The 22,914-nt window shown below is 39.5% G+C and overlaps 1 protein-coding gene across 1 annotated transcript in view; it reads right to left on the reverse strand.

The window, feature by feature from the left end:
* Nucleotides 1-8,800: 8,800 nt before the first annotated feature.
* celsr1a (cadherin EGF LAG seven-pass G-type receptor 1a) overlaps nt 8,801-22,914 on the reverse strand; it is a gene marked incomplete at its 5' end in the record, with an annotated part of 70,544 nt that continues 56,430 nt past the window's right edge. Inside the window, 22 exons of the mRNA XM_079454952.1 lie at nt 8,801-9,758; nt 10,619-10,877; nt 11,045-11,272; nt 11,430-11,573; nt 11,783-11,883; nt 12,257-12,390; nt 12,645-12,770; nt 13,138-13,264; nt 13,378-13,457; nt 13,539-13,651; nt 15,327-15,501; nt 15,711-15,911; nt 16,407-16,533; nt 16,920-17,087; nt 17,218-17,392; nt 17,662-17,805; nt 18,060-18,243; nt 18,968-19,177; nt 19,359-19,453; nt 20,070-20,171; nt 20,273-20,456; nt 20,566-20,686. Of these exons, the coding sequence (XP_079311078.1) occupies nt 9,734-9,758; nt 10,619-10,877; nt 11,045-11,272; nt 11,430-11,573; nt 11,783-11,883; nt 12,257-12,390; nt 12,645-12,770; nt 13,138-13,264; nt 13,378-13,457; nt 13,539-13,651; nt 15,327-15,501; nt 15,711-15,911; nt 16,407-16,533; nt 16,920-17,087; nt 17,218-17,392; nt 17,662-17,805; nt 18,060-18,243; nt 18,968-19,177; nt 19,359-19,453; nt 20,070-20,171; nt 20,273-20,456; nt 20,566-20,686 (3,223 nt within the window). The 3' untranslated portion in view covers nt 8,801-9,733. The remainder of the gene's footprint in view (nt 9,759-10,618; nt 10,878-11,044; nt 11,273-11,429; nt 11,574-11,782; nt 11,884-12,256; nt 12,391-12,644; nt 12,771-13,137; nt 13,265-13,377; nt 13,458-13,538; nt 13,652-15,326; nt 15,502-15,710; nt 15,912-16,406; nt 16,534-16,919; nt 17,088-17,217; nt 17,393-17,661; nt 17,806-18,059; nt 18,244-18,967; nt 19,178-19,358; nt 19,454-20,069; nt 20,172-20,272; nt 20,457-20,565; nt 20,687-22,914) is intronic.

Consider the following 22,914-nt stretch of genomic DNA (forward strand, 5'->3'; position numbering starts at 1 on the left):
TGTCTTTTCTTATTTCATCAGAAGTTATTTCATCATGAGTTAGTGATCGTGTACATTGATCTCTTAAAGGGGCCGTACTAACTAAAGTGGACGCTAGAAAGCCCACCTCACGCTTTACTGAGCACATTTCCATCTAAATACTCGCAAATCTACTTGATGGGTTTTGTTTAGTTTGAGTTATTATGATTTTGTCTTTTCTTATTTCATCAGAAGTTATTTCATCATGAGTTAGTGATCGTGTACACTGATCTCTTAAAGGGGCCGTACTAACTAAAGTGGACGCTAGAAAGCTCACCTCACGCTTTACTGAGCACATTTCCATCTAAATACTCTCAAATCTACTTGATGGGTTTTGTTTAGTTTGAGTTATTATGATTTTGTCTTTTCTTATCTCATCAGAAGTTATTTCATCATGAGTTAGTGATCGTCTACACTGATCTCTTAAAGGGGCCATACTAACTAAAGTGGACGCTAGAAAGCTCACCTCACGCTTTTCTGAGCACATTTCCATCTAAATACTCTCAAATCTACTTGATGGGTTTTGTTTAGTTTGAGTTATTATGATTTTGTCTTCTCTTATCTCATCAGAAGTTATTTCATCATGAGTTAGAGATCGTGTACACTGATCTCTTAAAGGGGCCGTACTAACTAAAGTGGACGCTAGAAAGCTCACCTCACGCTTTACTGAGCACATTTCCATCTAAATACTCGCAAATCTACTTGATGGGTTTTGTTTAGTTTGAGTTATTATGATTTTGTCTTCTCTTATCTCATCAGAAGTTATTTAATCATGAGTTAGTGATCGTGTACACTGATCTCTTAAAGGGGCCGTACTAACTAAAGTGGACGCTAGAAAGCCCACCTCACGCTTTTCTGAGCACATTTCCATCTAAATACTCGCAAATCTACTTGATGGGTTTTGTTTAGTTTGAGTTATTATGATTTTGTCTTCTCTTATCTCATCAGAAGTTATTTCATCATGAGTTAGTGATCGTGTACTCTGATCTCTTAAAGGGGCCGTACTAACTAAAGTGGACGCTAGAAAGCTCACCTCACGCTTTACTGAGCACATTTCCATCTAAATACTCTCAAATCTACTTGATGGGTTTTGTTTAGCTTGAGTTATTATGATTTTGTCTTTTCTTATTTCATCAGAAGTTATTTCATCATGAGTTAGTGATCGTGTACACTGATCTCTTAAAGGGGCCATACTAACTAAAGTGGACGCTAGAAAGCTCACCTCACGCTTTACTGAGCACATTTCCATCTAAATACTCTCAAATCTACTTGATGGGTTTTGTTTAGTTTGAGTTATTATGATTTTGTCTTTTCTTATTTCATCAGAAGTTATTTCATCATGAGTTAGTGATCGTGTACACTGATCTCTTAAAGGGGCCGTACTAACTAAAGTGGACGCTAGAAAGCCCACCTCACGCTTTTCTGAGCACATTTCCATCTAAATACTCTCAAATCTACTTGATGGGTTTTGTTTAGTTTGAGTTATTATGATTTTGTCTTTTCTTATTTCATCAGAAGTTATTTCATCATGAGTTAGTGATCGTGTACACTGATCTCTTAAAGGGGCCGTACTAACTAAAGTGGACGCTAGAAAGCTCACCTCACGCTTTACTGAGCACATTTCCATCTAAATACTCTCAAATCTACTTGATGGGTTTTGTTTAGTTTGAGTTATTATGATTTTGTCTTCTCTTATCTCATCAGAAGTTATTTCATCATGAGTTAGTGAACGTGTACACTGATCTCTTAAAGGGGCCGTACTAACTAAAGTGGACGCTAGAAAGCCCACCTCACGCTTTTCTGAGCACATTTCCATCTAAATACTCGCAAATCTACTTGATGGGTTTTGTTTAGTTTGAGTTATTATGATTTTGTCTTCTCTTATCTCATCAGAAGTTATTTCATCATGAGTTAGTGATCGTGTACACTGATCTCTTAAAGGGGCCGTACTAACTAAAGTGGACGCTAGAAAGCTCACCTCACGCTTTACTGAGCACATTTCCATCTAAATACTCTCAAATCTACTTGATGGGTTTTGTTTAGTTTGAGTTATTATGATTTTGTCTTTTCTTATTTCATCAGAAGTTATTTCATCATGAGTTAGTGATCGTGTACACTGATCTCTTAAAGGGGCCATACTAACTAAAGTGGACGCTAGAAAGCCCACCTCACGCTTTTCTGAGCACATTTCCATCTAAATACTCGCAAATCTACTTGATGGGTTTTGTTTAGTTTGAGTTATTATGATTTTGTCTTTTCTTATCTCATCAGAAGTTATTTCATCATGAGTTAGTGATCGTGTACACTGATCTCTTAAAGGGGCCGTACTAACTAAAGTGGACGCTAGAAAGCTCACCTCACGCTTTTCTGAGCACATTTCCATCTAAATACTCTCAAATCTACTTGATGGGTTTTGTTTAGCTTGAGTTATTATGATTTTGTCTTTTCTTATTTCATCAGAAGTTATTTCATCATGAGTTAGTGATCGTGTACACTGATCTCTTAAAGGGGCCGTACTAACTAAAGTGGACGCTAGAAAGCCCACCTCACGCTTTACTGAGCACATTTCCATCTAAATACTCTCAAATCTGCCTGATAGGTTTTGTTTAGTTTGAGTTATTATGATTTTGTCTTTTCTTATCTCATCAGAAGTTATTTCATCATGAGTTAGTGATCGTGTAGTCTGATCTTTTAAAGGGGCCGTACTAACTAAAGTGGACGCTAGAAAGCTCACCTCACGCTTTTCTGGGCACATTTCCATCTAAATACTCGCAAATCTACTTGATGGGTTTTGTTTAGTTTGAGTTATTATGATTTTGTCTTTTCTTATTTCATCAGAAGTTATTTCATCATGAGTTAGTGATCGTGTACTCTGATCTCTTAAAGGGGCCGTACTAACTAAAGTGGACGCTAGAAAGCTCACCTCACGCTTTACTGAGCACATTTCCATCTAAATACTCTCAAATCTACCTGATAGGTTTTGTTTAGTTTGAGTTATTATGATTTTGTCTTTTCTTATCTCATCAGAAGTTATTTCATCATGAGTTAGTGATCGTGTACTCTGATCTCTTAAAGGGGCCGTACTAACTAAAGTGGACGCTAGAAAGCTCACCTCACGCTTTACTGAGCACATTTCCATCTAAATACTCTCAAATCTACCTGATAGGTTTTGTTTAGTTTGAGTTATTATGATTTTGTCTTTTCTTATCTCATCAGAAGTTATTTCATCATGAGTTAGTGATCGTGTAGTCTGATCTTTTAAAGGGGCCGTACTAACTAAAGTGGACGCTAGAAAGCTCACCTCACGCTTTTCTGGGCACATTTCCATCTAAATACTCGCAAATCTACTTGATGGGTTTTGTTTAGTTTGAGTTATTATGATTTTGTCTTTTCTTATTTCATCAGAAGTTATTTCATCATGAGTTAGTGATCGTGTACTCTGATCTCTTAAAGGGGCCGTACTAACTAAAGTGGACGCTAGAAAGCTCACCTCACGCTTTACTGAGCACATTTCCATCTAAATACTCTCAAATCTACTTGATGGGTTTTGTTTAGCTTGAGTTATTATGATTTTGTCTTTTCTTATTTCATCAGAAGTTATTTCATCATGAGTTAGTGATCGTGTACACTGATCTCTTAAAGGGGCCGTACTAACTAAAGTGGACGCTAGAAAGCTCACCTCACGCTTTTCTGAGCACATTTCCATCTAAATACTCGCAAATCTACTTGATGGGTTTTGTTTAGTTTGAGTTATTATGATTTTGTCTTTTCTTATTTCATCAGAAGTTATTTCATCATGAGTTAGTGATCGTGTACACTGATCTCTTAAAGGGGCCGTACTAACTAAAGTGGACGCTAGAAAGCTCACCTCACGCTTTACTGAGCACATTTCCATCTAAATACTCTCAAATCTACTTGATGGGTTTTGTTTAGTTTGAGTTATTATGATTTTGTCTTCTCTTATCTCATCAGAAGTTATTTCATCATGAGTTAGTGATCGTGTACACTGATCTCTTAAAGGGGCCGTACTAACTAAAGTGGACGCTAGAAAGCTCACCTCACGCTTTACTGAGCACATTTCCATCTAAATACTCTCAAATCTACCTGATAGGTTTTGTTTAGTTTGAGTTATTATGATTTTGTCTTTTCTTATTTCATCAGAAGTTATTTCATCATGAGTTAGTGATCGTGTACACTGATCTCTTAAAGGGGCCGTACTAACTAAAGTGGACGCTAGAAAGCTCACCTCACGCTTTACTGAGCACATTTCCATCTAAATACTCGCAAATCTACTTGATGGGTTTTGTTTAGTTTGAGTTATTATGATTTTGTCTTTTCTTATCTCATCAGAAGTTATTTCATCATGAGTTAGTGATCGTGTACACTGATCTCTTAAAGGGGCCGCACTAACTAAAGTGGACGCTAGAAAGCTCACCTCACGCTTTTCTGGGCACATTTCCATCTAAATACTGTCAAATCTACTTGATGGGTTTTGTTTAGTTTGAGTTATTATGATTTTGTCTTTTCTTAACTCATCAGAAGTTATTTCATCATGAGTTAGTGATCGTGTACACTGATCTCTTAAAGGGGCCGTACTAACTAAAGTGGACGCTAGAAAGCTCACCTCACGCTTTTCTGGGCACATTTCCATCTAAATACTCGCAAATCTACTTGATGGGTTTTGTTTAGTTTGAGTTATTATGATTTTGTCTTTTCTTATCTCATCAGAAGTTATTTCATCATGAGTTAGTGATCGTGTACACTGATCTCTTAAAGGGGCCGCACTAACTAAAGTGGACGCTAGAAAGCTCACCTCACGCTTTTCTGGGCACATTTCCATCTAAATACTGTCAAATCTACTTGATGGGTTTTGTTTAGTTTGAGTTATTATGATTTTGTCTTTTCTTATCTCATCAGAAGTTATTTCATCATGAGTTAGTGATCGTGTACACTGATCTCTTAAAGGGGCCGTACTAACTAAAGTGGACGCTAGAAAGCTCACCTCACGCTTTTCTGAGCACATTTCCATCTAAATACTCTCAAATCTACTTGATGGGTTTTGTTTAGTTTGAGTTATTATGATTTTGTCTTTTCTTATTTCATCAGAAGTTATTTCATCATGAGTTAGTGATCGTGTACACTGATCTCTTAAAGGGGCCGTACTAACTAAAGTGGACGCTAGAAAGCTCACCTCACGCTTTACTGAGCACATTTCCATCTAAATACTGTCAAATCTACTTGATGGGTTTTGTTTAGTTTGAGTTATTATGATTTTGTCTTTTCTTATTTCATCAGAAGTTATTTCATCATGAGTTAGTGATCGTCTACACTGATCTCTTAAAGGGGCCATACTAACTAAAGTGGACGCTAGAAAGCTCACCTCACGCTTTTCTGAGCACATTTCCATCTAAATACTCTCAAATCTACTTGATGGGTTTTGTTTAGTTTGAGTTATTATGATTTTGTCTTTTCTTATCTCATCAGAAGTTATTTCATCATGAGTTAGTGATCGTGTACACTGATCTCTTAAAGGGGCCGTACTAACTAAAGTGGACGCTAGAAAGCTCACCTCACGCTTTTCTGAGCACATTTCCATCTAAATACTCTCAAATCTACTTGATGGGTTTTGTTTAGTTTGAGTTATTATGATTTTGTCTTTTCTTATTTCATCAGAAGTTATTTCATCATGAGTTAGTGATCGTGTACACTGATCTCTTAAAGGGGCCGCACTAACTAAAGTGGACGCTAGAAAGCTCACCTCACGCTTTTCTGGGCACATTTCCATCTAAATACTGTCAAATCTACTTGATGGGTTTTGTTTAGTTTGAGTTATTATGATTTTGTCTTTTCTTATTTCATCAGAAGTTATTTCATCATGAGTTAGTGATCGTGTACACTGATCTCTTAAAGGGGCCGCACTAACTAAAGTGGACGCTAGAAAGCTCACCTCACGCTTTACTGAGCACATTTTCATCTAAATACTCTCAAATCTACCTGATAGGTTTTGTTTAGTTTGAGTTATTATGATTTTGTCTTTTCTTATTTCATCAGAAGTTATTTCATCATGAGTTAGTGATTGTGTACACTGAGCTCTTAAAGGGGCCGTACTAACTAAAGTGGACGCTAGAAAGCTCACCTCACGCTTTACTGAGCACATTTCCATCTAAATACTCGCAAATCTACTTGATGGGTTTTGTTTAGTTTGAGTTATTATGATTTTGTCTTTTCTTATTTCATCAGAAGTTATTTCATCATGAGTTAGTGATCGTGTACTCTGATCTCTTAAAGGGGCCGTACTAACTAAAGTGGACGCTAGAAAGCTCACCTCACGCTTTACTGAGCACATTTCCATCTAAATACTCTCAAATCTACTTGATGGGTTTTGTTTAGTTTGAGTTATTATGATTTTGTCTTTTCTTATTTCATCAGAAGTTATTTCATCATGAGTTAGTGATCGTGTACACTGATCTCTTAAAGGGGCCGTACTAACTAAAGTGGACGCTAGAAAGCTCACCTCACGCTTTACTGAGCACATTTCCATCTAAATACTCTCAAATCTACCTGATAGGTTTTGTTTAGTTTGAGTTATTATGATTTTGTCTTTTCTTATCTCATCAGAAGTTATTTCATCATGAGTTAGTGATCGTGTACACTGATCTCTTAAAGGGGCCGTACTAACTAAAGTGGACGCTAGAAAGCTCACCTCACGCTTTACTGAGCACATTTCCATCTAAATACTCGCAAATCTACTTGATGGGTTTTGTTTAGTTTGAGTTATTATGATTTTGTCTTTTCTTATTTCATCAGAAGTTATTTCATCATGAGTTAGTGATCGTGTACTCTGATCTCTTAAAGGGGCCGTACTAACTAAAGTGGACGCTAGAAAGCTCACCTCACGCTTTACTGAGCACATTTCCATCTAAATACTGTCAAATCTACTTGATGGGTTTTGTTTAGTTTGAGTTATTATGATTTTGTCTTTACTTATTTCATCAGAAGTTATTTCATCATGAGTTAGTGATCGTGTACACTGATCTCTTAAAGGGGCCGTACTAACTAAAGTGGACGCTAGAAAGCCCACCTCACGCTTTACTGAGCACATTTCCATCTAAATACTCTCAAATCTACTTGATGGGTTTTGTTTAGTTTGAGTTATTATGATTTCGTCTTTTCTTATCTCCTCAGAAGATTGTGTAACTTTTGTTTCTGTAACAAATACAACGAATCTTTAGTTTTGCTATAGTTAGTAAGGAAGGTGAAAACAAACAAGAATTGTAAAGCTTGCGTTTAATAATTTCATATCTATTATTGTTTCTACATTACTTACGTGTTTCTTAAAAGCTCCGTTTCATTAGAAACAAGGCTCTGTTCCTGCGTCTGCTCATTGTGACCTTTGACTACAACCCTCCATCAATAAACATCTTTTGAGCCTCAGTCAGCACTTCCACTAGTAAGATTACGGAATGATGCAAACAAAACGAGTTGTTTTCAGAAATGAGTAACTTCTCCAAAGAAAAGCGTCACAGATGGGATTCGCTTCAGGTGGCGTGACCGTGTCACGCAGATAGATGGCGCCAGATAGGCGTTTACACGGTCGCCTGCGTGAACCTCCGTGTCATCATCTTATATGTTGTCATGGATCATACAATCACATTCCCACTTACTCAAGACCGCACAAGCCTTAAAATACTTTTATTAAAAATAATGTTCTCAGTTTTTCTTTGTTGTTGTATTTTCTTAGACAATGTTAATGTAAACATATGTTGTTTTAATTCGTTGTATCCGTCAACTTTTAATTTTACAATTAGCTCACATGAACAATTATCAATTGTAGCGTATCTGTATTAACAAAAATGACCCCCAAAAATTCAACGCAGACTAAATATGGCTTTACTGATATTATTAAATCTTGTGTGAAAGAGGCTGGGGGCCTTTATCTTTATATCTTTACATCTTTATCACACTTAAGTTTCTCATCATTTATATTACAGTCATATTAAAGTTATATAAATGTAAAAAAATCACCCACTTTTGCTGACATAGATTACATTCACAATAAGCCCTCTTATAAGTGAAAATGACTATTAAACAGATGAAAATAAATGCGATGTAGTTCATTATTCATCTTAATGCATTAATAGCATGGTTAAGATAAAAGCACTGTTATAACAGTCTCATATAACTGCCTGGTAACCACTCCTAGTGTAAAACTATCCTTATAGCCGAGTATATAAAGCAGAAGTTTTCTCAAACCGGTTCCCTATTATACTTTGGACTAAACATGCACATGACATTCTGAAATCTCATGGAAACGCTGAACTATGGAAAGTGACTTGCTGATCTGTTCTATTACGTCACAGTTATTCATTTCTCCATCGCTCACTTTTATCTCGTGATCTAGTCTGCGTCACATGAAATAAAACAATGTTTTGATGTTGTGTGGGTTTGAATTGTTTTGTGTTTAATGGGAGATCTTTTTTCTTACCGTAGTCAAGCTGGATCATCAGACACCTCCACCGCATGTGTTCACAGGGAATACCTATCAATTCTGTTCTCTTTGAACACAATTTGTGGCCGTGAAGTTTTCTGAAAGCCTTTTTGTCTTTGTGTTCTGCTTTCTTGACAGCACCAAAGCGGTACATCGGCAAGTTTTTCTTCCTCGAAAATATGTTTGTGCAAGAAAAGAATGTGTACGATAACAAATATTTATGTCTTGAATAAAAAATGACGTATCAAAGATGTGCATGTTATGGGAAAACAGATCAAAGTTCATACAAGGATTCGTACAAATTCATCGACCTTTTATTATTACAGCTAAATTTTTTCCAGTGTCTCAAAACCTACAAATAAATTACATCTTTACAGTTAGAAATCCAGTGTTTTTCTTGTGGGAAACTATAACATCTGCTTCATAGTATCATTGACTGTCAGAGAGACGCGAGTACAAAATAATCCAGATTTTAAATGTAGAGTATAAGGGCCGCCACGGTTCAAGCCTTATTGTCACAATCGCCACCAAACTGATAAAGTTCTGCAGTGTTGTATTTAGTCTATAAAATAAGTGTGTCGGGGACTGCAGCACCATAGCGACCAAACTCTACATATCAAATACAAAACGCCTTGGATTCCGTCACACAAAAAAAGGTTTTTTTCAATATACAAACGTGTGTTAAAATTCACATACAAAATATTACAATTTAAAAAAATATATCTACAAAATAATTACACGAGGAAGGCATTCGGAGACCACTCGGACCGTGTGAACGGGGCACTTAGTGACAATACAGCATTTCGTAAACAGGAAATGTCTCGACACAGTTCCAGCCTTGTGTGATTTGGTGCGCGCGATGAAAGCACTAGTGGTAAAACATCAAAAAAATCACATTTTAAGTCATACGTGTCTCTTCAAGTCCACCGTCACTCAGAATGAGCCCACCGATCATCGTCACGCCGAGGGTTGTAGTACCACATCAAGTGGTTTGGCACATTCTCCAACTATTCTTTCTCACCCCTCTTTTGTATTTACATACATTCCCTTTTCTTAATTTTAAGGCAGACGTCTGTAGTAATACTATCCTCCGACGGGGCATGGATCCCCGGCACGCGCTTACGGGGAGGTCCTCCACGTGATCCTCCTTGCTTTGCGTCTCTCTGGCTGCTAGGGACTCCGATTCTCCCCTCACGAGGGCAAAGGTTCCTCGGGTTTCCTGCTGGGTCAGATTGATGTTTCGTTACTGCCGCTGCGGTGAGCAGAAGGGGAGAGAAAGGGAAGGAGGATACATGCGGGTTAGGAGGGTGTTCGGGCAGGAATACAGGCATGCCACATGAGCGGCGGGTGTAAAGAAGATCTGGGTTTCGGCACACATGCTTGAGTAGAGACACAAAGAATCAGAGGGCTCAGGTTTCAAAAACATGCAAAACATATGTCAGTTAAGGACTTTTGGAGTTGTCGAGTAGTTTGTTAAGTCAATGTTAAAAGTAAAAAATGTAACGCTACCAGTCTTTCTACAGTATCGGTTGTGCCGACTCAATTTTATGAAAGATATATTTCTATCTATATAACTGTGTATAGTTGCGTTGCGACAATGCAAAACTGTGAAAAGCGTGAAAGAAATAATCATTATTTCTTATTTATTCTTATATAGAAATGTAATTGACATCGTGCACTTTTTTCAACATCTTCGAAATAATATAAATCTCTTGGATGTGCAGAAAAACGACACATTTTTAAAACTTTCTATTGAGGTGGCTAGTGAGTATACAAGCTAAGGTGTTTCGAATTGCATTGTTTGGCGGCATGTTGTGGTTTACGTTAGTCACTTTGAACATCTCATACGTTTCTTCTTTGTTTGTTTTATCTTCTTGAAGACTTAAATTTGATAAGTATAATAGAGAAACGAAATAATGTTTCAAATAAAAGCACTGCATTTCTAATCTACATCAAGAGTTGTACAATTTTACTAGCGTTGGCTGGTCTTGGTACAAACCTGCCACGTTGTGCGATTTCTTACAGATGAGATTGGACTTAGTCTCGATGCGCAATAACGGAAGGAAAAGGGCGGATCTGGGTAAGGTGGGGCGGTGTGTAAAGAAGTCTTACTCGGAGTCTGAGTGGTTGCCGCCGTTGACCGTCCCTGATCTCAAATTCATCGCCGTGCCGTTCTGTTGCTCTCTCGGAGGCACAGGCGGCCGATGAGGGGGTTTGATCAGGATGTTGTTGCCCCCATCATTAGAGGTTATAGAGGGGGCTCTGGAGGATATGGTGGGGGGGTTGTAGTCTGACAGCTTCTCTCGAAGTTTGTTTTTCATGTTTTTGTCCGTCAGTGGAGGAGGATATGTGATCTTGTTCTTCAGAATACCTGTGAAGAGAGAGGGAATGTAAAACCTTATTTCTTTACTGACTAGGTGTAAACAATGTTATTAAATGCATTAAAAACAGATTTCATTCCTGAATGAGTCAATTTTATCCCTTGAGCTCTTTTTACAGTTTTACTAGCTATCATGACTTTTTATTTGAAGCTCTCACCCCTTCTCTGTTCAGGCTGATGGTTGCTGTTGGGTTGTATTGATGACGTTTGGTGGTCTTTATCTTGAGCCGTCTCTCCAATGTGATTGAGTTTATTCTCCTGATGGAGCTCCACGTTGACTTTAGTTTCCACCCTCAGTTTCTCCGCCCCTCCTGGATCTTCGCTGTCACTGGCTGTAATGGCTTCAGTCGGCCAGTAGGGCTTCACGTGATTGGATACAGTGTCCACTGAGACAAAAAGCCAAACGTCAAACACAAGCTGCCATTTGGAAAAATGAGACATTTCGGGTATACAGTGTATGTCATATGTTTGATAGGGTTGGGAGTTGAAGCTTCTTCTATCAATAAGTTCGATCTGTGACGTCAACAAAACTGCGTCTTGTACCTTTTGGAGTGCTGTGTAGCGGCTGTCTCTCATTATTCCATTTGGGTTTCATTTCGATGTCTTCGTCTTCGCTGTCAGATGAATGAGAGGATGCGTACGAGCTGCTGTGTTCGTCCATGGATAGCTCGCTGTCTGAATCGGAGTCTGAAAACGCACAACCTTTTGTCAACATCTCTACAACCATCTACGAATGACGTAACGCCTTTGGATTGTTTCCATGTCATTCTCATGATGTAAATGATGTGTGATAGTATGAGCAAACACTTTACATGCAAGTTCGTTCGTAAAATCCATAAAAGCAGAAGTTCTTCTAAAACAGGAAGTCAATATCAGAGCTGACAGAGTGTTCGTACCGTCTGCTTTAGTGCCGTTGTGGAAGAGCGAGCCATCGATGTCAGTGTGTCCGGCTTTAGCATTTCCAGATGAAACGCCGGCCTTCTGACCTAATTCATCTCTGTGAACGCCGGAGATAAGTAGAAGGACAGACATAAGAGAGAAGACCTGACTCTAAATACTAGAGTATTCTGGTTTAAATGTGAGAGTATATCTGTCATTTGATGAAGATTTCATAATGCAAAAATGGTATAAAATATATAATAACATAAAAAATGTATTGACACAGGATGAGGTTATTGTAGACACTGTTTCCATGTCCATGCGGTATCAAGATTGCGTAGTGTATATGGTGCTGTCATATTGCCAAGCAGAAGCCATGCACCTTTGCGCGTGCATTTAAATAAAACAAACTCATGCGAAGAAGACTGAAGTAAGATTGTGAGATGTGAGAAACAAGAGTATAGTGCTGTGCCCCTGCAGTAGCGTGTTACCTGTGCATGTAAGCAATGTAGCTGCTATGGCTCTTGGCTGACCTGACTGTGCTCTCTAGCGATGCGGTGGACTCGCCGATGGCCGAGCGGAACAGCACCCCATCCTCATACGTGTTGTTACAGTTCAGCGTGCGCTAAAAACAAAAAAGCATGTCAGGGCACGCTACTGTTGATCATGCTTAAGGCCACATGACCGCAAAGGTCTTCCTCTCCAACTGAATTGCTTTACATGACTTGCAAATGACTTCATTGAAATCGCTTGCTTATTCTACTGTATGCAAGACTTGTTCGTGTCGGTCTGATCAAAACCACGGTTTCCAGACCTGCGGATGGCACTTGATGGATGAATATTGTAGAATCTGTTTGTATTGTAGTGTTCGAACTGTACCGTGAGCAGGGTGGTGCGTGTAGTACTGGACTCATCGGATAGTGGTTTCTTCCCGGTGAAGACGTTCTTTAGATTCTTTCTCACTTCTTTACTGAACACAATGTAGAAGAAGAAGAAGAATATACCCTGAAAAGAGAAATGTTGACATCAAGTTTTGAAGTTTGCTGGTTTTAATTATGTTATTATATCGTTTTCTTACTATATATTTGTTTAATGATGTTCAATGAAACGGTTTAATGTATATTAGTGATCTATACACGGGAGGCTATTTGTGCAATCTCTTGAATGGGTCTGTGGTTTCAAGTGTGCTCTGGGTGACTTCTTAAATGGGTCGGCAAATCTTTTATTATCGCAGCCGTTGTCATTTTTCATGTTTTCTCTTTCGCCGGCGAAAAAGTGAAAACATTCCGAATAACACCACCACATCGTAAAAGTGCATGTTGTTTAAAGTCTATTTTGAAAAACATGAAGTTATGAATAGCAGAAGTGTTACCAGCAGACAGCTAAAGATGGCAAACAGGTAATGGAAGAGCACGAGGTCATTGTTCACGGCTATTAAACCCAGCAGCCAGGTGGCGCTAATGAGCAACAGCAGCAGGAAGGCCATTCGAAGCGCGGGACTGGTGAACACAAAGAACAAAAACGTTATAAAAATATGACGATATGTAACTAAAAACCACTCGTATTACACAGTGAAATTATTAAGAGCTAAGGAGAGGATGACGTGTCTTACATAACCCCGGCCTTCTGAAAAGAACGCTGTCTGCGCCCACACGACGCCTTTGCAGCCAGCACAAAGATAACAACGTTAACCTGTGAAAGAGAAATGTATGGCACATTTAGGCATGAAACTGGATCTAAACTACTGAAAAGGTTTCAGATGTATCGACTCACCAGCACAACTACAGCGATGGGTCCAGCGAAGCTCCAAATAATGGTGTCGTGGACGGACAGCCAACAGAAATCGGGGTTCCCGAAACCCTGAGGATCCAGACCCACAGCCAGACCTGACACAACAAACATTAACATGGTTATGAGTGGTGTTTGTGTGTAAAAGTACTTCTACTATGGTAAAGTCCCACTGCATTCAATAATTCTATCACTTTAAACTCATCTTTAGGGATCGGGTATCATGCGATGTCATGCTTTCTGACTTCTTAACACTGTTAAACGGGTTGACTTGTTAAAAACTTCTATTTCTGTACTTGATACACTCCCCCAGCACAACAACCTGTTTCAGAATGTTTTTTATAATTCTCTCATTCCTTTTATTCCTATTCCTTTTATTGGGCGAAAAGCAAGGCACGCCCACGAGCCAACCGTGCGATAGTTAAGTTTAGGTGTGTCTGTTTGTTCACAGCATTTCAGTGATGGATTATATATAAACAGTTGTATATAACGCTGGATTTGGAGATCGTTTGAAACTGATAGAAGGCGCGGTCCAAGGCTAAAAGATGGCGGACATGCGGTAAGTCAAACTAAGTCATACGTCTGGGTTTTGTAGCCAATCGGCGTCTATGTGCAAAAAATATTTTATTAATGTGACGATGTGTCGCTTGCTCGTGCTGTAGTTCCATCCCACTCTCCCCACTAGTCCCTCCTCTAGCAGCTCGAGTTTTTCCGGAAATATTCGTACAGCTGTATCTTTCATAAATCTGATCAAACTAAATATTCTTCGAAGATACGACGTATGCAATACTACTGTATAGGCACTCAAGATTAATATGAGATTGGCCTGTGATACGCGATCTTTACGCATTAAAATAACGTACAGTATGTCAAAGTTTTGTCCTTTGATAATTTCGTCAAGCCTTAAAATGGCTTCATTAAGTTTACGAGATGCAAATTAGTGTCTGCCTCTATTTAATCGAGGGATCTTGGAACAGTCATTCGACGTGTGTTGCAGAAGCAGAACTAAAACAGCAGCGATCGTTTATGGGCCGTCCTTCATATTGTTCTCCATTAACGTGATTGGTTACAGGGTTATGATGTCATAAACACAGGCAGTTTCAAATGCTGGAGAAAATTTGCTGCAATTGTTTAAAATGATGAAGGTTATTAAAAACATACCTTTTTACACATAAACAACGATAACTCGATTTTCACCACAGTGGGACTTTAGGGCGTGGTGGCGGATAAAAGTGCTGTTTTTGTCATCGTACCACCTTGAAGTTACTAGATAGGTAATGCGGGAGATCAAATAGGCATCTTTACATGTTTTTAGGGTGGTCAAAAGGGATGCAAAGGGTGTTCTACATGGTCTCTGAGGTTAAGTGGAGAGGAGGAGAGTTAGGTCAACCTCTATCATGTGTATGTTAGGGGCTTTTTCGCCGCTTTGAGCATGTGCCAGTGAAGAAAGTGACACCCATAATGGAGAACAGAGCCATCGCGGAAAAAAAGAAAAAGAGAAAGGAAGAGATAGACAGGGAGAGAGAGAGTAATATGAAGACAGCGGCATTCTGTCTCTTTCCCACAGGGATCACACACACACACCAATTAAAGGAGGGGCGAGCCCGAGCACGACATCGTGGGTGTGTATGTGGTGTGTGTGCTTCACATTCACCTCCGATGGTTTATTACTGGTGCTGTGTATGTGTGTTTGTGAACTTCAACATCATTTAAAACTGCAGGTGCGTGACGACACTGTGGATAAAATAGAAAGAGAGCGTGTGTGTGTCTAACCTGTTATAATGGCAGGAATCCCCCAGCCTATGGCGTAGTAGAAGCGCATGTGACCGTGGTTGATGTTCCTGACCTCAGTGAGCATACGGTATATGTGCAAACCCTCCACAAACGTCCAGGCAAACGTGCACATGTAGAAGTAGTGCAGTAGGATGGCTATAACCATACACACAAACTACAGAGAGAAACAGAATAGCAACACGTAAAGGAGATGTAAAAAGCTTTCTTTTTTTATCGCACTATTTTCCGAAACTGCCATTTTTCCCATCAATAACGTTAATGTAACTATTTCATGTTCTTTGAAGATGTCCTTCTCCATTTGTTAGGAATTATTGTATCTTTATAAACGTTGGCTGAGTTTCCTTTAACGTGGTAGTTCCTCACCGGGTTTTCCGTCTGGTTGATTCCGATGAGGAAGACGAGCTCGGAGAAGAACAAGGCGGCCACCAGGTTCTTGTGGATGCTGAGGAGATTGGATCTTAGTTTATGCAGAGTGGCCAGTAGGATGAAGGTGAGTAAAAGAGCCAGGAGAGAGGCGGAGACTGTCGTGTACGTGACGATCTTCAAAGGAAGAACATCACCATGCTGGAGGAAAGAGAAAGAAATCAAAATGAGATCAAAACCAGACACAGAAAGTAAGAAAAGATGCAAAAAATGAAACCGATGTTTTGAAAGATGGTGGCAACGTGACCACGTTTATTTTTTATGGAGAAGACAATCCCAAAATGCACTCTGACAATCTCACCAAGATGGTGAGATAGATTATGAAAGTGTGTTTTGTGAAACCTGATTGTGCCACGTTCCACGTTTCAATATTCTTCCTGGTCCTGGAACAACGTTCCTAAAAGGTTTCATGCTAATTTTAGACCTACAAGGGCTTTGCTAGGATCCATCACATTATGGTAAATGATGGTAATGCGTAGGGAACGGGTTACAGGATCGTTGTCGCAGGAATGTTATCCCACAAATGTGCAGAGAATAGTTTGCGTTTCTGCCAAGATGTTTGAGGTTCCACGACAGTTGGAAAGCATCCTCAAGACACAGCTGTCTATGTTCGCTAAGTTAACTGAAGAACAGTACCTCTCTCTTAGAGATGTCCATTAGAACGGCAAAGCTTGTCATGTGGTTGCAATGGCAGCTGATGTGGGTGTAGTTTCTGAAGATGAGGTCACAGCCTTTGGATGACCATCCGCCCGTCCCTCCGACACTGATAACAACACACAGAGTTGTTAAAAGAAATAATAGCGTGAGCTTGATATGTAATGACCTTCAATTGCAAATCTTTTCTTTAGCGAAGCTTTTTGGCATAAAGAATATGAGCTTAACCGAGCTCTACATTGACTACATTATTGACTCATAACATCCTGTTTCAATCGTATTCATTTTATGTTCGATTTGCACATATATAATAAAATCTTAAAGGCGTTTGTTTAGCATTTTGATTCAGGTATAAATGTTCTATAGGTTGTATTCTGTTCAAACGTTTGTGTGGTGTTAAAAAACAGAAACAGGAAGTTGGACCGGCGTTGTTTACATCTTCGAAGTGGTCCATATACAGGTTAGAGTTGTGCGTATGAAGGCGATGGGACTCACGTGAAAGAGTGGTTCCAGAACACACATACGGGTTTGGATCTCTCCTCCGTCTCCAGCAGGTTGTAGTCCAGCGTGATCGGTTGTTCCAGAGGCATGTGTAACGGCTTATCTTCGCTGTACACAGTCGTGCTCACAATGGGCGTGTTAATGACGGGATGGTTCGGCAGCCTGTGGGCGAAAAACGCAAATATGACGGATCTACAAAAGTGTTCTGTGCTTAGTATCTATTGTGACATGAATGCAAAACCCTCCTTAACGAAATATTTCGAAATAAAAGCTCTGCTCGTGGCATTCGTACCTGAGACTGCGGCGGTCAGGGTCGTAGCGTTCTGGTAGGAGGTGACCGAGGGTGCCGTAGATGATGACTGTAGCCACAGGAAATGGAGGAAGACTCTCAGCATACCTCTTCCTCACGACATGACCGTGCTCTTCATCGGAATTGCTCTGACCTGCTGGATCATCTGTAGGAGAAACTAGCACATAGAGACAGGTCGCGTCGAATATTTTAGATGGTTATTCTGACACGGTCACATAACATCCACGCAAAAGAAAAGAACATTTTAAAATGAAAGATAATGAAAAAATGTTTTATATAAAGTGTATACATGTATATAAAAATATATGATATTCTCCGTGCTCCACCGCCAGTTCTTGAATCTGGTGTGTGTTACAGCTCACAATCTTCACAGCCTTTTTCTTTGTTATGAAACCATAATTCAGTCTTGCTATTTGGATGTTATACCTTTGTTCTCTGATGATTTGAAGTTGAATTCTGGGAAGAGAACGGATGACTTTAGGTCTTTGGGGCACTCCTGGTCGGTCCTCTGGAAACGAGGAAAGTTTGACTCGTCCGGATATATGGCGTCCAAGTAATCCACCGCAAAAACTGGAAAAATTCCGATTATTGTCGTAACTACTAATTCATGCAAATAATAAAAAATATAGTTCTACAATAAAAATATTAAATATGTATACTGTATATTACATTATTGTACTATGTATTAATATTCACATTTATTCATTTAACAGATAGGACGCTTATATACTTATATATATAGGGAGCATTTTACATTTCGCCGCCAACAATAAGCAAAACACCAAAGAAAATGTAAATGAACTAACTAATAGACAGTAACTTACCCATGTTCTCTGTGACTATTATGAAAGGTTTCAGGTAGGTCTTCCTCATGTTTTGAGCTACAGTGTTGGCGTAGTCCTCAAAGTTTCTCAGCAGTTGTGCTGTGCCCCCTTCTGTTCTTTGTATCTGATCCCAATGTTCTTTATTACTGGCATCCAGGATCGCACTGCCGGCCTTTACAATGTTCTGTAACATTCAGGCGCATATTTCGCTACTTCAGACACAGATGTTCTAGAGATTTAAGATCTATTAAAATACTGGAATCCGGCAAAGATCAGGCAAAATGAATGTGGTCTTAAAACGCATCCTTATCCTTAAGCCATATATCATGATAAGTATGTTCATGTTGCCAAATGTGTTTAAAATGTGGGCGTTTTTGTTCTTTATGACGTCAGCTGCTTTATGCCGTGTTATTTACAGTAATCCACTTCACCCCAGGGCTTACAATTTTGGGCAGCCCAACATCCAACTGTTGCTATAACTACAAACATTAGTAAAAATATTTGTCCTGTTTTGTAAGAAAATGTGAGTGGTGCTTCTAGTGTGCAAAACAATACTATGGTGTGATATGCGGTTGCTAGGGTATTGCTATGTGGTTGCTATGGAGTCCTTGGCGGTTTCTAGTCTGTTTGAAGTTGGTTTCTAGGGTATTCTGGACAGTTGCTATTGACCCAAGTGAAAAAAGCCAAGTCTATATAATATTCTGGTCCCTAGATATTTTTGTTCTTGTCCGTGGGTACGGCTAAGTTTGAATGAAAGTCAAAAGACCCCCTTTAAACTGTTCGCCAGGGCAATCTCAAGTCTGATCGTTCGAAACATTTTATGAAATAATAAACTCAAGCCACACAAAACGCACGAGGGATGAAGAAAGCACTATTAGGTAAAGGTCAAATAAAAGATCACAACCCACCTCATTGAATTTGGCGTCACGCATGGCAGCCAGGTTAAAGCCCTGTTGCTTGCTTTCAAAGCGCAGAATCCTGGAAATGAGCTGGTAGGTGGTTTTAACGTCATTACCGTAGAAGTTGCTGGTTTGATCGGTGGCATTCTGTAACATGTGAGCAAGGTCATTCGATTTCTGCCCATCCATCAATGATTCATTATGGTGAAGCTCCTCATTCTGTGGAGTAAAGAACAAGAGTCTTTCTAAGGAGCTTTTTCAATAATACACCATAACATAATACTTGCATCATATTACTTCAATAATACAGTACATAATAAAATAGTTAAATCATATTTTTTTATCATGTAATAACTTGAAATGTCCCTTGTTAATAACGTTATCTCAAAATGATTTATACCATTTTTTTGAGTTGGGCAAAAGACATCGTGGTGCAGTTGAAGAGTTCAGCGGGCAACCAGCCTTTCTCATCGCTGCAGTGTCTGACAGCAGTGCCTACAAAAATAAACATTGAAAATAAAAAGTTATTTTATATGTATCGCCCAACTTATACGGAAAGCACAGGTTTAACGGGACTGAGAGCTCATCCCACACCCTTTCCCTTCAAGTCATTTGACAGCAAAGGCTAAATGTATCTTTCTCCCATTGCTGCCAAGCCCTTCAATATAGTTGTGTTCATCTCTTTGGAGACAAGGCCTCTTTAACATTTGTTTACCTGACCAATGGAAAGAGTCGACCGCAAAGCTCTGTCAATGAAAGTTCTGCTGGCTAATGTTATTGGGATACGGCTGTGCCAAGTGAAAGAATAACACTGGCATCTGCACAAGACTCAGCCCATCATTTCACCTCCGTTACTTAATAAATGCCAAACGGTAGCAGCTAGCTACCTGTATGCTAAATCAAATGCTTGGGTGGTATAACCCACAAGGAAAAAACTTTTTGTCTTCGAAACGTAGACATTTTCCCTTCGCCTAAACCAAATTGTTGCCTCTTCTATCATATATTTGACTCTTCAATAATAAAAGATTCCCAAATAACACGCGCTTTAATATCTCAGTTACTTCTTCTAAACAATATAAAAGTACATAGTAACAAGAACAGCAACACTCACCAATAGTACCCTTGGGGCAATTCATTGCAACCGGGCGTCCGAAGTTGGTTCTGGGCCACCAGATTCCAGCATCAAACGCCTTTGGGCATCCCTCATATACAACTAAAGAGTTAAGACAGAGAACATGACTACCCTCACGTAACATTAGTCCATAAGCACATTACAGGAAGTGTGTCTCAAAATAGGTTTAAATGCCTACGTACCCTCACAGCCATTGCTGGTCACCTCAGAGAAGGGGTTGTCACAGCGGTTGCACTGTCGCCCAATCACACCGGCCTTGCAGGGGCAGTTTCCCGTCTCTGGGTCGCAGGTTCGGGAGTTGGAACCCAAATGGAAGCAGTCACAAGGGAAGCAGGTGTCGCTGCCTTTCGGTTGATAGTAGTTGTCCTGCATTTAAAAGTATACTTTGAAACGATAGCTGAGGGACTCCAAACCATTAACTAGACTGTAATATCATTTTCTGCAATTTTTTGGTTTGAAAAAACAAAATGTCCACCTTGCAGCGACATTCTCCTGTGGTCTTGTTACAGTCAGAGTTGAAGCCCTTGCTGACATCACAGTTGCAGGGGCCACACATGGGGCTTCCCCACCAACCCCGAGGACACGGTTTCTCCACCCTGAGTGAGAATCACCATGAGTACTTATGTACATTTTGTCTTCTTTGTAATGACATGCACTGGTGGGGCATTATTATTAGGTATATTCTTGTGTTTCAGAAAAGCAAATAGGTCCGTCTGGATGCCATGTTGACTTGATCTTTCTCAAGAAGATCGAATAAATTCAGTGCATCATAAAGATCTGTCAACAAACCTTAACCGAGAACAAACTCCTTCAATCACTGACAGGATTTTGTCATGCCACACCAAAGATTGAGATTAGACGTGCCGGTTGGCAGACACTTTGGGAAAAGTAACAGTAAAAAGCTCTAAGGAAACTAATGAGAAACAGGTTTGTGCAGGTTTATAAAGACCAACTGCCCAGGCAAAAAGTTTCACGCATCGGGTTGGCCAAAGACTTTTATATAGGACTGTGTATATATACTGTATATACATCATAAAAAGCCGGCGATTTGGAAAAGCTGATTATAACCAATAGTAACATTTTATGTTAAGCCTGAAACTTTCTAGGAAAGTCGGTAACATGAACGCTTCAAGCGTTGTGTCATTCTTTTAATTCTATCAGGGTGCAAATCATAATGCTTTACATGTTTGATGTTTAGTTTTGCATTCGCAATATTACCAAGAAGTCCACTATAGAATGTCTTCTATAGTAGGAAATGGGAGAACATGGTTTTTATTGCGAACACACGTGAAGAACACCAGAACTAAAAGCATTTAATCGTTCGTATCTCGTCGAAATAATAATTCTGGATTTAAAGGGGCTATGAATTAATATGTCAATTTTAACCCGAGCTCTTGTTATATAAGAGGTAGTCGTAAGCGAACATCCTTTATGTGCCAGAACTTGTAATGTTGCTAATTATAATGAAGAAACTGTTTGTAGCAAATGTCTTTATTACAACACTCATGTTTACAGTCAGCTGTAAACCTCTCCTGACCTCTAGTGGTTAGTAGTAGTAACCCACATACTACTATATCATATATATATGTATCATGACAGAACTGAAAACGCCATTGTTACTGAAATGACAACTGTTACTGACACCCGGCCCAACGAATGCCAGTTCCTGGAATGCACCTATCGATGTCATAGAAAGGTTGAACAGTGCCTCCATAGAAGAATATCAACGACTACAATTTTAGCCTCGCCCACTGGTTCGCCGAGAATGATGGTACTGAAGAAACACAAGTGGAACCAGATAGAGCGAACAAGCATAAACATGCCGTTAAAAAGAACGCTAAATATTGTGCAGAGCCTGGTTGTGGAAGAACCCAGTCGCTCCATAACCTTCCTTTGGATTCCGACATTAGAAATGCGTAGTTAAAGTTTATTTTTAAAGACGTTCCAGCTCCGGATTTGCGGAGAGACTCAAATTAAAAAGCATTGCTGTGCAGTCACTATTGGATCCGTCAGGAATGGCGTAGAAATCGTACGCGAGTAAAACATGTTTGTACTATGCGTCACTATATGTCCTGATAATGTGTAACCTAAGGTTACGTGTCTAAACAAATTCACAGAAGGCTCCAACAAAGTTTACTACGGAAACTGCCATCTGATCATAGCAGTGGGCGTTTACTTCCAAGTCTTCAACGTGGCACGCCCATAAAACCAAGCAGTGGCCTATTCCTTATCGAGTTTGATGTTTTCGAATGTAAAAACCATGCAAACATAATAAGCATACAACAGTATAAAATAATAAAATCGGACAGTTCAGGACGCCTTCAAACATAAAGTCCTTCAATTGACTGCCCAATGCATTTCTATTAAACGATTCCATTCAAGAAACTCGCCTTCTCTAAAATCCTCTCCTTCGAAACATAAAAAATAGTGACTCCAGTGGCTGTGTGGTGCTTATTAACAGCATCGGATGACAACAGCATGTTTGTGTCTTAATTTAATAAAGGACGGTCAAGTCAACAGACTCAGAAGCACGGGAAGAGTGGAATTCGTCGGTGATTTTAGGGTTTATCAGATTAAATATGAAAATGGAAGCGGGGTCATATTGCTCAGGAGCTTGTGTGGGCATGCGACAGGGTGTATTGTGTTGCTTTGATTTGCTGCGTGGACCGATGCCAACGCAATGGCAGCCGCACCCACAGACACAAACACACACCATTGAAACGAAAATGATTTCCATAATGTTGCGAATCAAACGACTGTATCTCCAAGTCACGCTACATAAGGTCAGAAATGGGGCAAATGATGAGGCAGTGCAAAACTATAA

Source organism: Barbatula barbatula (genome assembly GCF_947034865.1).
Source record: "Barbatula barbatula genome assembly, chromosome: 4".
Taxonomy (NCBI): domain Eukaryota; kingdom Metazoa; phylum Chordata; class Actinopteri; order Cypriniformes; family Nemacheilidae; genus Barbatula; species Barbatula barbatula.